Raw genomic sequence first — 15183 nt, forward strand, 5'->3', positions numbered from 1 at the left:
CTTTCGCGTGTAGTTCGCGATGCCACGAGATAACGTAACGTTACAACAACGCGCGGGGAACAACGCGCGCGCGAGACCCGGAGTCAGTACGCTCGTGAACGCGTGTCGGGAAGCACGCGCGTTGCGAGTTCCTAGTCGCGAGTTCGGCGGCCCGAGATCCGGACGTGCCGGGGGCCGCGATTGAAAGAAAAGACCGGGGAAAAAAAAAGAAACTGACACTTTCGACACTTCACGTTTGGTGAGTGCCAAAGAACGAGTGAGCGAGTGCGAACTGTACCGTCGTAAGCGCGTACGCGGAAGAAAAATTTTTCTCGCGATTTATCTCCGCATCGATCGATTCTCGCAACTTTCAACGCGAGACTCGCGCGATTTTGGAAAAAAAAGTGACGTATTTATTTATTTATTCTAACGCGACAGATTGCGATCGATTATGTGAGATTCCTGCCAATTCGCGAATCCGTGCATTTGCAGTTTTGCGTTTTCTCGAAATCTAACGATTTCAATTCGCGGGACTCGCGCGATTTCAGAGAAAAGTGACTTATTTATTCATTCCGCGACGGTGCGATTGTTTATGTGAGATTCTCGCAATTCGCGAGAATTTGCATTTGTGATTTCTCGAATGAAACCTAACAATAAGCGTGTAACGAAACGTCGTACTTTGATGCAAAAGAGGTAAAGTGAAAGGACCTCTCGGTGCTTTATGAACACACGATCTGACGTGCGAATCTAAAGTCCATTATACGACGCGTGCACGATATCGTAGCCGACAATTAAAAGTCTCTCTTTGTTTTAAATCACAAGCGACGATTGTTGCGGTAGATTGTAATTAGTATACAAAAGAAAATCGAAAATTGCACACTCGGTATTTAAATGTATTTAGCTCGCATGTATGTCGCGTATGCGTTTACGAAATCTTACTACTGAAGTATGTCTTGACACATCGTTGTTGCAACAGAAAAGGAGAAACATTGTGACGATTTTAAAGATGTCATAATATCTTACAAACATCATTGAGATATTTTTTACAAGACAAATATGTTGTTTAAATCTCTTAATTTCGCAGAGAAGCAAATCGATATCTTTCTTAAGTAAAATAAAAAAAAAAAAAAAAAAAAGAAACTAAAGATTTATAGATCAAATTTTTTAACTGTTGCGAAAAGAAACATATTATTACGTATTAGCAAAGCTTAGTCAACTTAATATTTAAATATAACAATAGCGGAATAACGAATCACCAATTACTTTCTATCAATTCTCTTCAAGTGTAGAGAGATGTCTCAGCTTCTCAACTGGTCGTTTCTTCGAGTTAGTGAGTAATTCAAGTAGAGATATGCTTTACTCCGAAACACTATCTCTTACATTTCCGTAGTTCAATCTTGGCCATGTAAATCTAGTGCGTGTCCTATCAATCGGATTTTAATCGGATAAGTAAACAGTAACTTGACTCGTTACTAATGTATGATGTTGAGTGCACGCCAATATTTATATCAGGGATATATATAGAGATGTACATATATATATATATATAAAATTAACGTGTAGTGCAACGATCGATGACACTAGTTATAGTACCGAGTATAGTACCGGGAAGGAAAAAAAGGATTGCAAGTCAACTGCTCGATAAACATGTGAAACATATATGATCGTTCTGTTTTCTAAATTACTTTCTCTTGCCTTAAATAGAATACACATTTATGTAACGCCAAGTCATTTCCCTAAAGATCTACCGCCTGTCGATTGTGAAGTGAAAATACTTTTTCAAATAAACCAAGTTTCGTACTGAATGAATTAAAGATTAATTTCGCGGTCACGTTAATTTATTATATTGTTTCTTTCTGATGAATATTTTTTTACCCGAGTTTTTATCTTATTCGACATTATCCCAGTACTATGAAACGTGCTGCTGTATGCTCATGAACATGCCTCGAGAATACGGTCCTGCTTATTCGATTTCAACAAACTGGAACGCCTTTCCCGCATTTAGGCATGCACTTTCATTCACGAATGTAACGAAAGGACTAATTGACTTCTCGAATGGAGGATTTTGTATTCTACTCTCGCCTAAGTCGCCTCGGATTCGGGGCGAGTTTTTGCAAGTCCCTCTTCGATTTTTGCGCTCGAGGAAGCCGGGGACGTTGGGGACGTTGACGTAGCGGAAGCCAGAACGGCAATTATGCTCGACTTATTATCGAAAACGATCGCAACACCTGGCGGACTTTCGGCTTAGGCCGAAAACAACGCTCGACCCTTCGTCGACGTCGTCGGTTTAACGATCGAGCCGCACGAGCCCCGATACAGACGCACATTCCGACGAATTAACTTTAAAATGGCCCGCGGGAGGCCTATTTGCCTTACTCCCGCGAAGCTCAGCACGTCTAAACCTAACTCCTCGGGTAAACTTTTGGAGGAATCCTATTTTAGAAACGCATAAACCTCTATTCCGGCAACTCGTACTTTGCGGCGTGAATGAACGCGTACATATAAATCCGATCAAGAATACTTTGAATCTCTTTCCGTTAATAACCGTGATAAAAAAAAGCGAGTAATCAGAATCTCACCGGCTATAATTAATGATTATGATATAATCGTTATTGAAAATTTTTGAAAAATTAAGCAATGTAATTTTGCTACCTGCAGTTTGTATTGAGTAAATCTTCATCTAGGATGTCATAAATAATAGTTAATGAAACATGAATATTTTCTAAATATCTATTTCTTTTGAATTATTTATTGATATTGGATTAATTTTTGTTCTAAATCCAATTGTAAAAGATAGCATGAGTAAATGAGATATTTATAAATTTATATAATTTATAATCCGAATACAGATGCATAAGAATATTTTGACACAGCAGCCATTTTAAACTTGACTGCCGAGGGCGAGACCAATGTTTATTTTTAGAAATCAATGTTATTAACCTTCGCAAATGGCAATGCGTTTGGATAGAAATCTATCAAATCGTTTTTCCCATCTATGGACAAATTATGTAATTTATTATGTAATTTAATGAATCAACAATCGATGATGTTGTTCGTAAAGAATTTATGCACGTGACAAATGCATGCGTTTTTTTTCATATCTCCGTCCAAGACACTTGTCAAATATCGTAATTTCTCAACGAAGATATATCGATGTACTTATCAGTGTCAATATTACATTTTGTACTTAATATCATAATGGAATCATATCCAATCTGTAAAATTACACAAACTAAAATAGTAATACAATAATATATCAAAATTTTTTAAATAATTTATTTAATATTTTAATAATGATGACAGTAATAATAATAATAGTAAAAAATTGTTCATATCGATTGCAAAACGTTACTGTGTTTTACCCCAAAATTTTTTATCCAAATGACATTCTTGGGAAAAAAACCGCGATGGGACGCGATGCGACATGAACTTAATACTTTAATCAGGAAATGTCTGTTCTTAAACTCCATCATTATCGTTAACAAAGCTTATGATAAAGAAGATAACGAGCGCACTTATTTCCACAGGCACCATGAATAAGACGGAATTCAACATTGTCCTGAGCACGGAGCCACCGAGGACGTCTCCGAGCGTGATTCACTCTCACATTCCGGTGCCCAGAATATCGGCCACGATCAAGGCCCAAGAGAGATGTCCTCCAAAGCGCAGAGGATCCTTCGAGAAGCTCGGCCGCGGGACCGGCAACGTAGCGGCTCAACGAGCGTCTTTCGAAAAGCTCGAAGCTTCAGTCGTACAGCTGAGGTCACGTAACAATAACCAACTGTCAAGCTCTAGCATCGAGATACGAAATTCCGAGGAGAAGACGACGCCGGCAAGTGGTTACAAGATGAACGACGTTGTCAGGCTCAACAGGAGCAACAGCTTCCAGGACAGCAAGTGGAAGTGCAAATACGAGGACTCGGAGAAAAAACGGAAACATTTGCTGCAAAAGAGCGAAACTGGTAATTGTTAATTGTTTGGAAAAAACGATAGAGGTGGATTAACAGTGAACGTTACGGATAACGACTAATTGTCAAAATCCAAATATTGAATTAACGATAAGTAAAATTATCGAACAATCGGGTGATAATTACGGGACGATAAACGGTTCGATACGCATACCGATTTCAAACGCGGTTACTTAAATCGCCCTTGTATTTCTTCAAACGAAGAAAGTGAACTTGTTTATAAAGCGATTCGTATTTGCGATACATATTTGCACTTGGATCGTTCGAAAACAAGATGGTTCTTGTTATTTTGAATTCTTTTGCGGGTGCGATAAGTTCATTCGGCGTGGAATTTTTTTTGCAGAATTTTGTTTAACGAAGGTTCATAAGCAATATGGAAAGCGCGTACACTACGTGGTTACGGTTCATGGACAATCGACTGACTGAGAAAACGCCGATCTATGTAGTTGCGTCGTGATTCATTTATGCATATAAAATGAAGGCAATGACGCTCCATTAGTCACACTGTTTATACACGATAGAATTGTAAATTGACAGGAATAAAAGTGGCACGAGTTACTCTCTCTCTCCGATGAGATTTACATTCTCAGAAATTTATTATCTCGAGGAAACGATATTATCGAGGCTGATCGATCGAGTTTACGTTGAAAACGAGTAGACATTGAAAAGTAAAAGTTTTCTCAAATTTTTTCGAATACATCTCGGATTTTAATTAGATGACAAACGCTTCGTAAGCAATTCATGCATAATGTAACGCGACGCGTCAGAGTTTCACCATTGACCAAGGATGCTTAAAGACAATATTTGGAGTACGGCAATAAAGAAAAAAAAAAAAAAAAAAAAAAAAAAAAAAGAAGCGATCGGTGAATAATGTGCCAATCAGAACTTTGCGAAAGTAACGCAATTTAACGTATGCGAATGCACTTAGTGTCATTTTTTGCCTCTCGTGAATTATTTGTGGAATAAAAGTTCATTATGTTACGTTTAATCATTCATCATTGCCAGAATTATATTTTATCTCGTAATGCTAATACTCTTTAGAACCATATGATGATATCATCGATCATTTCTCAATAGTTCTACGATTATGTGACCTTAATCTGATTGCCGATTTAATTACACCGTTTGACAACTGACTCACTTTACCCACGCACGTCCGTTCTATAATTGCAGTAACTAAAAAAGAAAAATCAACAGTAGATCACAGTAGAAAATTGCGTTTTTTGTAATAATCGAATATCACATTTTTCCACAGTGAGTAAAGAACACGCTGATTTGGAGAAAAAATATCAACAATTGCAGAGGGAAAATAATGCGCTGCAATCGCAAATTCAAGAGAAGGAGCAAAAACTGTTAAAATTGCGAACAGGTGCATACTTAACTTTTGAAGTTATATCTCATAGTCAAATTTTCTCAAAAATTATTAAATTTTTATTCGATTTCCTGCAGTTTCTGAGGCAGTGTGTAAGGAATACGAACAATTAAAGCATCAATATGACGTGGAAACGAACGCGATGCATAAAGCTATGCAACAAGCTTCTCAAGTAATGATTTATTAATTTAATCTGTGTAATAATAATCCATGCGTACGCAAAAAATTATAAAATACCGAAACAATTCTGAAACAATTGGTAAAATAATTTTATTGTACTTGTAGTGGTATCGACAAAACCGGGAGCTGAAGCGAAGATCCCAAATCATGGCCCAGAAATTTTTACATAGCAATCCGGATGAGTCACTGCATTTTGATGTGTCCGATGAAGTGGACGCGAACTTCGAAGATCTGGATCAGTTGAGGCAAACGATGAAAGGTCAGTGTAATTAATTTTGTTCAGTTTGTGCCGGCATCATCTTGCGATCTTGTTCTTTTTAGCTGAATCTCTTGCACGATTCACTTTTTCTTTCCATAAAAAGAAAAAAAGAGAGAAAATAATTATGCAGGAAATTCAGATAAAAAAAACAGGCCTAATAACAATGAAGTTGGAATAACAATGAAATAATTGGGCTAATAAAAAAGTCTGTTTTTAGAATTGAGCGGCGAAATAGCGCGACTGCAAACAGAACTTCATTCCGCGCGTCTTCAAGAATTCGAGGCGCAGGAGCAGGTGACGCAGCTGACCACGCAGTTGGAAGAGGAGAGGGCCCTTCGACAAAAAGGTAAAATGAAATCTTTCATAAAGTAGACAAAATATGACGCTAAAACTGATGCGTTTACATTATAGGTGAGGAAAAAATTAACGAGATGAAAGTGCACAAGGAAAACATGGAAAGAGTCACGAAAATGGTGGCCGAAGAAGTGCAGACCCTGAAGACGCAATGTGATCGCGAGAGAGAAAGCGCAAAAATGCTAAAAATGGAAGCCGAGAGGGTACGTTATTACAATCTTTTAATTTAATTTCGTTAAATCACAATTTATTTACATTTTAGAATTTCAAAATTATTTGTGATATTACTTAGATATTATTATTATCCTAGAGTAAACTTCTAATCGGTATCTTGTAAATAATGTATGTGATATAGAAATCAAAATGAGAATTGAAAATTGTAGTTATTTTTATATGTCTGATTAGTTGGCCGTTTGTTTAGGTTCAAAAAGAACGAAACGTCTTAGCGCATCAAAGCGCTCTTCTTATGGCCGAGGTCGGAGACGATCCGAACGGCAGATTGTTAACCGTTTTGCAAGAGGTGGAATCCCTGAAGAGGCTACTGGAGGAGGAACAGCAAAATCATGCTTCTCAAGTACAGATGTTGCAGGAGAAATTAGAGGAAAAAGAATCGAATGTAGAATTTGAAATTGTCGAGGAAAAGTTAAAACTCGCGGAATCTGAATTAGAAGTAGTTCTACAGAGAGCCGAAAGGGCCGAGAAATCGGTAGAAGAGCTGGAAAATGTCGTGCTCTGCTTAAAAGAAAAAATTAGCGCGTTAGAGGAGAAAGTTTCGAAACCGCCACCGCCACCGTTACCACCTCCTCCACCCCTGCCGATGTCGACAACTGGCCAGTCGTCAATAAAATTGCTGACGAAAGAAAAATTGACCTCCGAACGCACTGCCGTAAGCGATATGGAGAATATGCTTGGCATTACGCCGAAAAAATCACCTGCGGTCGCGCAACAACCCGGTAATTATATAATCTATTTTTTTTTATCAATTACTAAATTAATCAATTAATTAATTATTTTTACTGCGAATGAGTAAAATTTATGAATTGCTAGATCTCATATCTATCTAATATTTTTAGCTATCGACGATATTATTAATCAAATTAAAGGCGGGCGTTTCACGCTGAAACAAACAGACGTAAGTCAGATTGTATAAATATTTGGAATACGTCATACAGATATTTAAAGTATCATTAATTTCTCTGTTAAATATTCTTTAAATCTTCACATGTTTTTGGACATTTGTTTTTAAATAAAGTGCAATAGTCGATAATACGTATATTTGATCGAGGTTTTGATTTTAGAAACAAAGAGAAGAAGAGCGGAAAAGACGACAAGAAGCAGAGACTAAGCCACCAGCAGTTTCTGAAATGTTAAACATTCTTGGTACTATGAGACGAAGAGCTAAGCCGATAAGACAATCACTCAAATTTACAGACACAGCATCATAGCAATGAGAACTTAAAATTCAACTTACAATTCCAAAAAATTTCTCAAAATTCAAATAATTGATTAATTTATATTACTATTATTTTACAATATATTATATATAGCTTTGTCGTTCTGTATGTACATTTTGTCTTATAGATATATTTTGCTCAACCTAAATTTATTCAAATTCTATTTATTTGATCGTAAAACTACTTTTTATACTACTATGTATAAAAATGTGTAGCCAGATGAAGTCTAATACAAAATTAATGATTATTTTGCAATTTTGTAATTTATATATATATATAAAAAAAAAAAAATAAAGACGAAAGGATGAAAGAGTGAAAGGACGAAATTCTTAGAAATAGATTATAGTATAAGCGCATTATGTAAAAGATATATTATAAAAAGCTTAGTGTACCATACTATTACAATTGAAAATACACTGTTATATGCAGATATCAAGAAAATTATCTTTCAGAAACACTTTTTTTTATATTATAAATATAAAGTTCCATCGAATTCAATGGCTCGTTTACGAAAATATTAGCACTGCCCATGGCATTAAGAAAATTGATTTCGTATTTTATCGAATATAGATTGCAATTTACATGCGTCGAAAAGCAGAACTCTTCTATATGGGATCATTTCATCGTCCGTTTCGGTCCATGTTCCAGATAAACCACTGTCTGCTTCTTCTTCAACGGAAAATTCGAAATAAACAGTTGCCTCTTCTGCAAAGATTTCTTCTTCTGGATTGCTCCACAGTATCGATGGTTCGCCAGCTGCGTTTCGTTTTTTCTTTCTGTTTTTCGTCTTTTTTCCAATATTCCTATCTTCATATTTATACAATTTACATATAAGTATGTAATAAGAAAAGTTAAAAGGCATATTTCTACTACTGGCACGTTTCACTTCAGAAATAAGACTTTCAAGAAGTGGCACTGAAATCTTGGCGGGAATGTTGACAAATCTCTCATTAATAAGTAAACCCAATTGCGCCGCGTCATTCTCCAATACATTTTTTATCATGGTATTAGTCGCATCTGTTGCATGTTCATCTGCTAATTGTTTTAATAAATCTCTCAGTTGTTGTATACATAAAACGTTCTGAAAAAAAAAATTAATTTTTTTTTAAGAATTGATAGAAAAAGACTGATAAAAAGTGCTTCTATTTGATAATAATTATATGTTATTAAATATAAATTTTATCTACCTGCTTATCAGAGATATTAATAACGGTTGTAATACCAAAGACATCATTGATGTCATTATCATCGTCGTCAGATTCATCTACTTCTTCAGATTGTTTCACAACAGATCCGACATAATTCTGAGATATAATTAAATCTGTGAGCCCACCCAAGTCAATGTGTGCTTTAAGAAATAATTGTTGCAACAATGTTTTGATTCCATGATAATCTGGATCTTGTGGATTACGACCTTCAAAATCTACTTGAAGTTCCATTCCCTGAAATTTATATTTATCACAGTCTTGTGCCAATTATTTTGTAGAGTTTGCTAGATACAATCCATTATCAGATTCCAAAAAAATAAAACTTCAGATGATAGAGATCAACTAAAAAAAGCATAATTTTCAGCTTCAATAGTAATCACCACCAGATTGAGAAAATTAAAGTAACAACATCCATTACTAAGTTTTCAATTATTTTTTTATAATAATAATCTTTAACAACACAAATTAGTTAATAAAGAAAAATTTGATATTTTTAATAACTAACTTCTAGAAAGAAAATCTATGTAATAATAGGCATATATTTCAGAAAGTAAATAATTTAATTTCCAGAAATTTTCAGAAAATTTTTTTAAAAAATTGAAAAAAATTTTTCGGAATTAAAATATATTTTTTTCAATTGAGAAATTTCTGCATTGAATATTAAAGATCATTATAGTTGATATTTCATCATTTGTAGCAATAATTTGTGCTAGAATGATAATCAAATAGAATTTTTATCAGAATTTGAAATCATCTCAATCACGATTTTCACGCGTGCATCGCGTCGTTCGTGCGTTCGAATAAATAGAAAAAAAAAAAAGAGAGAGACAAACTAGAAGATTGAGTGAACAAATGAATGAATGGGAAGGCGTGCTTGTCGAAAAGTGAATTGATCTCTAAATTGTCGTGATATGAGCGAGCCATTCCTTACCTGCTCGTCTGTAACTTCGTATTCTTCATCCTCGCTGCTGGATGAAATGCGGTTCTCGTCATCGTCATCGTCGCGCAATTTCTGCTGGATCTCACGCTTTTTCACCGGAGCAGCCATCGCGACACACGTTATCAGTGCGGTGCGGATAAAATGACCATAGAAACATACGTGAAACAGACATGCATATATATTCTCTGGTACGGTCTATTTAGCGTTATAAAAACTTCGAAGAGTTTGATTAACCAATCAAAATAAAGAATTCTATGAATTGACCAATCAAAAAATGCTTCGAAGCATTTGTAGCACCAAGTGGACTACATCCTGTATCGACAGCGCCGACAGCAACGTCAACAGATACGTCATAGATCTTATGCTGGATTCAGATCAGCGCGATGATGCGACACGCGATGCGCGATATCCAATGAGCATACAGCTTTTGTTTCTGAATATAACTACCGATGAAGGCTATGATTAATGTAACACTACAAATGCTTTGAAGCGTTTAATTGTCCAATCAAAACAAAGAATTTTACTACTGCACCAATCAAAAAATGTTTCAAAGCATTTGTAGTAAATCCTTGACTGTACCTGAGATACTATGGGCACACACTTCTGCATAACGCATAATGCATAAGAAAATGAACCAATCATAGTCCTCCATTTCTATTCCCTAATGAAAACAAAAGATTCTGATTGGTTAATTTTCTTATGCATAATGCATTGTGCGTTATGTAGAAGTGTGTGCTCCGGCCATATCTCGTCGGTGATATAATGTAGGAAAAGATTTCGATTAGATAAACATAGGACGGCATTCATAATCCATTTTTATAACAAGACAAAACTTAAATAGTATTTTAAGACACTGGCTGTTTTCCAACAAGGTACACAGATGACACAGTAGGTCTGTTCTTTTTGACTGAACTGGTCGTACTAGTCTTCACAGTTTATCTTTCTTTCTTACATTGGAAGAAGAAAAATAAACTCTGAAGTTCTAGTTCTAAGTGCAGCCAGTTCTAAGCTAAAAAAAATAGACTCAGTATAACAGTCCAACACAACTGTTCCAACACTTGGCTGAGGAGTGATATCTTCGCAATATATATTTTCTATGGAGGAAGGGGGGGATAATAAAAAGAGTTTAATCGATATCAAGATATTTGATTATCGAAATATTATAGAACCACTATGTTAAAAAATAATAAAATCGTAAAAGTACAATTGGCTTAATATATAAATTATTATTTCCTCTTAGAAATATAAGGAATATATAAATATATATATAAACATATTTTTTTTAGCAAAACCTTCAGCAAACATTCTATATTATCGCATAAAGTTGAAAATACTAAAAGTTTAATATCTGATAATGCAACAAATCTTCAAAATACAGTAATTTTTGTATTATTTTTGTGCCGCTACTTATTATGTGAAACAAAGATGATCGATTTTACGAGAGCGAGCGTGGCAACACATAATAGGCAACACACTGATCTACTATGCTAAAAGTCTCTCCCGGGCTCGATTCCAGGCAGAACGAAGAATGTTTTTCCTATTGTGTTCTCTTCTTCGGCGATCTGGCAAACTGCCAACAGTCTTCTTTGCCACAAAAAAACCCCTCTCAATTAAGCCGTTCAGATTCAGCGTAAAATTGTAGGTCCCGTATGCCTATCGACTAATCTGCATGCGCACCACAGATATGTAAGCGAGAGGGGGGGGGATAGGTCTTTGGGCTTTTATAGCGCCATTGGAATGAATGGGAAAAAAAAAGTTAGTCTATCTTATGATAGCCAAAAAACACCAATGTCCAAAAATCTGCTGGCTATTATCAGAAAATTCTTATATAAAGATTGGCAGCAAAATTCATTTGTGTAAAACAGGACAAATACACAATCGGACCAGCAATAGCTACGAGCCGCTTGAAGTAATAAACAATTCCTTACGCGCCTATCAACGATGATCGCTGAGCAGCGGGAATATCTTACCGTACGCTTGCATTTGCCGGATAGACTTACAGTGATTTTAATAATAATAACTCGATAATTAATCGCGAAAATTGCAAAATAGACTTTTCTACTCAATTTTATTAGCTCTACCTGCATATGAAAAGTGATATGACCGATGTCAGACATCCTCTGTGTGTGTGTGTGTGTGTGTGTGTGTGTGCGCGCGCGCGCGCGCACGCGCGCGCGTGTGCGTGCGTGTGTGTGTGTGTGTGTATGTATACAGAGTTTCCCGCATTGATCATATCACTTCTTATTTGCAGTGCTAATAAAACTGAGTAGAAAAGTTTATTTTGCAATTTTCGTGATAATTATCGAGTTATTAATTATTAAAAATCACTGTATATCTATAAAATATTAGTAGTATATTAATAATATGTAATATAATTAATACTAAGAACAGTGCTAATGTTGTTAATACTAATTTTAGAAGTAGTTTTATATATATATATATATATATATATATATATATATATATATATAAAAACTAAATAATTCAGGACATTTCAACTCAGATTTTTACAAGGAATAACATTATATAATTCGTGGGCGCTTTTTATGTTACATCCATTATATATATATATATATATATATATATATATATATATATCAAGGTGTACATAAAAAGAGAATAAAAAAACAAACCCCATGTGTATTTGCCTTGACTTTTTCAAATGTGAGGTTATGATCTCATTGATATGTCATTCGAAGTAAGCATGTGACGTGCATGGACATGTGGAATAGTAAAGAAGAATCTATTGTTTCCGGACCGTTGTATGCAGCGGATGTGTTTCGTCCTTATATAATTTTCTATTATCATACATTTCCGCCTTTGTTTTTCGATTTTGTATTATCAATTTTCGATTTATGTTAGTACTTTTATCATTTTTGCATCTGACCTGTGCTGATTCAGTCAGGGTTGTCATATAAAGAAGAAGAAACATCTATTCTGAATTTCAAGAGCGAAAATATTTAATAGAATATAATTTGATAATGTCTACGTATCGTCTAATCTCATGGGTAAAATTTGTTACTTGTAAGAATGCACAATCAACATGTATTTATCTCCAGTCAACATTGATTGACAGTAACATTATTATTGTAATTTTCTATTCAACAATGTAACTAGTATATAAAATGTTATATTAAACTTATACCACTGTAGAGAGAAAGTTATAATAATAATATAATAATTATTAGTTAATGTTATTGGATTTTCATTCCTTTAAAATTAAGTCCTTGAGATATTAAAATGGTAAAATATTTAAAATGAATATATTTTCAAGATATGAATTTACAAGAAGTCTATAAAACTTTGAAAAAAAATTTAATTTATTTTATAGGGTGCAAACTCCCATGGTCAGTTAGGACAAGGTTTATTATCTGAGCAATATATTCTACCTCAAGAAATTGATTTATTTGGATGTTCTCTAAGACCAGAAGCTATAAAAAAAATTATTGGTGGTGCTGGACACACATTGATTTTGGATGCAGATGGTCATGTTTATTCTTGTGGATTGAACAATAAAGGACAAACTGGAAATGCTAATGCTGAACAGGGAAACATTCTAACATTTCAGAGGATATGTGCTCTTGAACATGAAGTAGTGATTGATATCTGTTGTGGATGGGATAGTTCTGCAGCATTAACAAAGGATGGCGAATTATATGTATGGGGTTCCAATCGTTATGGACAATTGGGTATAGATGCTTCAATTTTTCCTTCAATATCGCATCCTCGCAAAATATCAATCAGTGAAAGAATAAAGAATGTTTCAATGGGTCTGCGACACACTGCTATAGTAACAGAAAGTCGTGAGCTTTATGTTTGTGGAGCAAATAATAGAGGACAATTGGGTTTGGTTAATCCAGATATCATGAAGTCTTGTGTGCTTTTAGATTCATTCGTGAAAGGTATGCAAAAAATTGTTGTATTGTTGTATTGCTAAGAAAAAAATGAGAAAATTTTCATTTAATTAAAATACAGGTGAATAGTTCCAGAATGGACGATGCAAGGAAATGTTGAAAATGTTATCTGCGGTCAATATCATACTATTGTTATAACAAAAGGAGAAACGTATAATACATACGTTTTCGGTGACAACAAGCACGGACAATTGGGATTATTTTCTAAGACATTCTCTGAGACACGGATATTGCAACCCACATGTATTCCACTGTCCAACATAGAGCATGATACTCCAATCCAAATTCACACAGGTTGGAGTCACGTAAATATTTTGAACAGTAAGTAAACTGAATTTATTTTATTTTTTTTGCATATAATCAAATTATTCGTGTACATATTAAAAACATGCTACATATAATTTCAGATGGTACTATTTTTTCATGGGGAAGAAATGATTATGGACAGTTGGGTCGTTCTTTATCAAAACTACAAAATAAAATAGACACAGAAGAAAATGTTCAATATATTGAGCACATCCCGAAAATTGTTCAACTCTCAGTTGGATCAGAGCACAATGTTGCTTTAACCGGTAAATTAGATGCAATAAACACATGCAAACGCTTTTACAAATTACGAAATAAAAGTTATAATAATAATAATAATTTTATAGAAGATGGGACAGTATTATGCTGGGGCTGGAATGAGCATGGCAACTGTGGTAATGGAAAAACGGAAAACGTTTTACGGCCAGAATGTCTTCCAATTCCATCTAATTTTATTGCTGTTCTTATTGGTGCTGGCGCAGGACATTCATTTACTGTGATAAAAAATATTAACTAGTCACATACCGTTAATAAACTCATAATTAATAAACTCATAATAATAAACTCATACTAATAAATTCATAATTTTTATATAATTTATTGAACTCCATAACAAACAGAAAATTTTAATAAACCCGTGTGTTAAGCGTTTTAAGTAAAATTTTTGAAAAGATATTTAAATTAGTTTTTTTTCTTCAAATAAACAACATGATAATCAATTTAAATTTAAGTCTAGATATACTGTATTTCAGCTTTTCGTATATCTGAATAATTGCTAAAAATTAATAATCCAGAAAGATAATAGACGGAGAGATAATAGACAATACAAAGTTTAAAATTGGAACATAAGACATCTCTTAGATGTCTTTCACAAAAATACTTTTAATTTTTAAACATGTATTGTCTAGAAAGAAAAACTTTATTATTTATTTATATACTTATTTATATGTTTAGTCTTTTTTTTCATATTATCTAATACTTTAGTATTTTTGCAAGTTTTTTTATACTGTATATTCTGAGATTTAAATTCACTTTCTAATTCCAATTATCATGATCCTTAATTTTCTTACATATATGAATTGAAAAGATGATCCTGCTTGCAGATTTACCAGAGAATTTTCATAATAAAAAGTTGATGTTAACAATATATTATAAATTATTTATTAAATATTTATTATAGCCTACTATTAATGTATTAATGAAGTATTTTTGTAAATATATATTGATTATACTTATCAGTCTCTTATTT

The 15183-nt window shown here is 34.0% G+C and overlaps 3 protein-coding genes across 8 annotated transcripts; 2 read left to right on the plus strand and 1 right to left on the minus strand.

Annotated features, from left to right (window-relative positions):
* Positions 1–81: 81 nt before the first annotated feature.
* On the plus strand, positions 82–8007 carry LOC105423880 (uncharacterized). The gene is made up of 10 exons (XM_011633825.3): positions 82–238; positions 3507–3941; positions 5203–5316; positions 5397–5491; positions 5605–5758; positions 5976–6104; positions 6170–6315; positions 6534–7065; positions 7186–7244; positions 7411–8007. Exons 2-10 carry the CDS (start codon positions 3512–3514, stop codon positions 7555–7557), a joined length of 1806 nt encoding a protein of 601 aa, XP_011632127.1. The 5' UTR covers positions 82–238; positions 3507–3511; the 3' UTR covers positions 7558–8007.
* Positions 7915–10054, minus strand: LOC105423881 (protein BCCIP homolog). Its single transcript, XM_011633827.3, has 3 exons — positions 9706–10054; positions 8754–9008; positions 7915–8647 (listed from the first exon to the last, which is right to left on the minus strand). The coding sequence occupies exons 1-3, from the start codon at positions 9820–9822 to the stop codon at positions 8102–8104; spliced, it is 918 nt and encodes a 305-aa protein (XP_011632129.1). The 5' UTR covers positions 9823–10054; the 3' UTR covers positions 7915–8101.
* Positions 10055–11164: 1110 nt separating this feature from the next.
* Sergef (secretion regulating guanine nucleotide exchange factor) lies at positions 11165–15172 on the plus strand. 6 transcript variants are annotated; one of them, XM_089079701.1, is made up of 6 exons: positions 11165–11623; positions 13046–13616; positions 13698–13949; positions 14036–14200; positions 14282–14470; positions 14514–15172. In XM_089079701.1, exons 1-5 carry the CDS (start codon positions 11456–11458, stop codon positions 14449–14451), a joined length of 1326 nt encoding a protein of 441 aa, XP_088935827.1. In that variant the 5' UTR covers positions 11165–11455; the 3' UTR covers positions 14452–14470; positions 14514–15172. The 6 variants fall into 6 exon arrangements, with proteins under 6 accessions (XP_088935827.1, XP_088935828.1, XP_088935826.1 ...); XM_089079702.1 differs by having other exon boundaries at positions 11165–11685; positions 14282–15172; XM_089079700.1 differs by having other exon boundaries at positions 14282–15172.
* The last annotated feature ends 11 nt before the right edge of the window (positions 15173–15183 follow it).

The sequence above is a fragment of the Pogonomyrmex barbatus genome, unplaced genomic scaffold (assembly GCF_055798465.1).
Source record: "Pogonomyrmex barbatus isolate J1 unplaced genomic scaffold, ASM5579846v1 scaffold3, whole genome shotgun sequence".
Classification (NCBI taxonomy): Eukaryota; Metazoa; Arthropoda; class Insecta; order Hymenoptera; family Formicidae; genus Pogonomyrmex; species Pogonomyrmex barbatus.

Coding starts and splice junctions, on each gene's coding strand:
- LOC105423881 (XM_011633827.3), bottom strand. CDS start 9,822: ATGGCTGCTCCGGTGAAAAAGCGTGAGATCCAGCAGAAATTGCGCGAC. Junction 9,009..9,705: donor ACGAAGTTACAGACGAGCAG/GTAAGGAATGGC, acceptor TATAAATTTCAG/GGAATGGAACTTCAAGTAGA. Junction 8,648..8,753: donor TTAATATCTCTGATAAGCAG/GTAGATAAAATT, acceptor TTTTTTTTTCAG/AACGTTTTATGTATACAACA.
- Sergef (XM_089079700.1), top strand. CDS start 11,456: ATGGGAAAAAAAAAGTTAGTCTATCTTATGATAGCCAAAAAACACCAA. Junction 13,617..13,697: donor TTTAGATTCATTCGTGAAAG/GTATGCAAAAAA, acceptor ACAGGTGAATAG/TTCCAGAATGGACGATGCAA. Junction 13,950..14,035: donor TCACGTAAATATTTTGAACA/GTAAGTAAACTG, acceptor ATATAATTTCAG/ATGGTACTATTTTTTCATGG.
- LOC105423880 (XM_011633825.3), top strand. CDS start 3,512: ATGAATAAGACGGAATTCAACATTGTCCTGAGCACGGAGCCACCGAGG. Junction 3,942..5,202: donor GCTGCAAAAGAGCGAAACTG/GTAATTGTTAAT, acceptor ATTTTTCCACAG/TGAGTAAAGAACACGCTGAT. Junction 5,759..5,975: donor GTTGAGGCAAACGATGAAAG/GTCAGTGTAATT, acceptor GTCTGTTTTTAG/AATTGAGCGGCGAAATAGCG.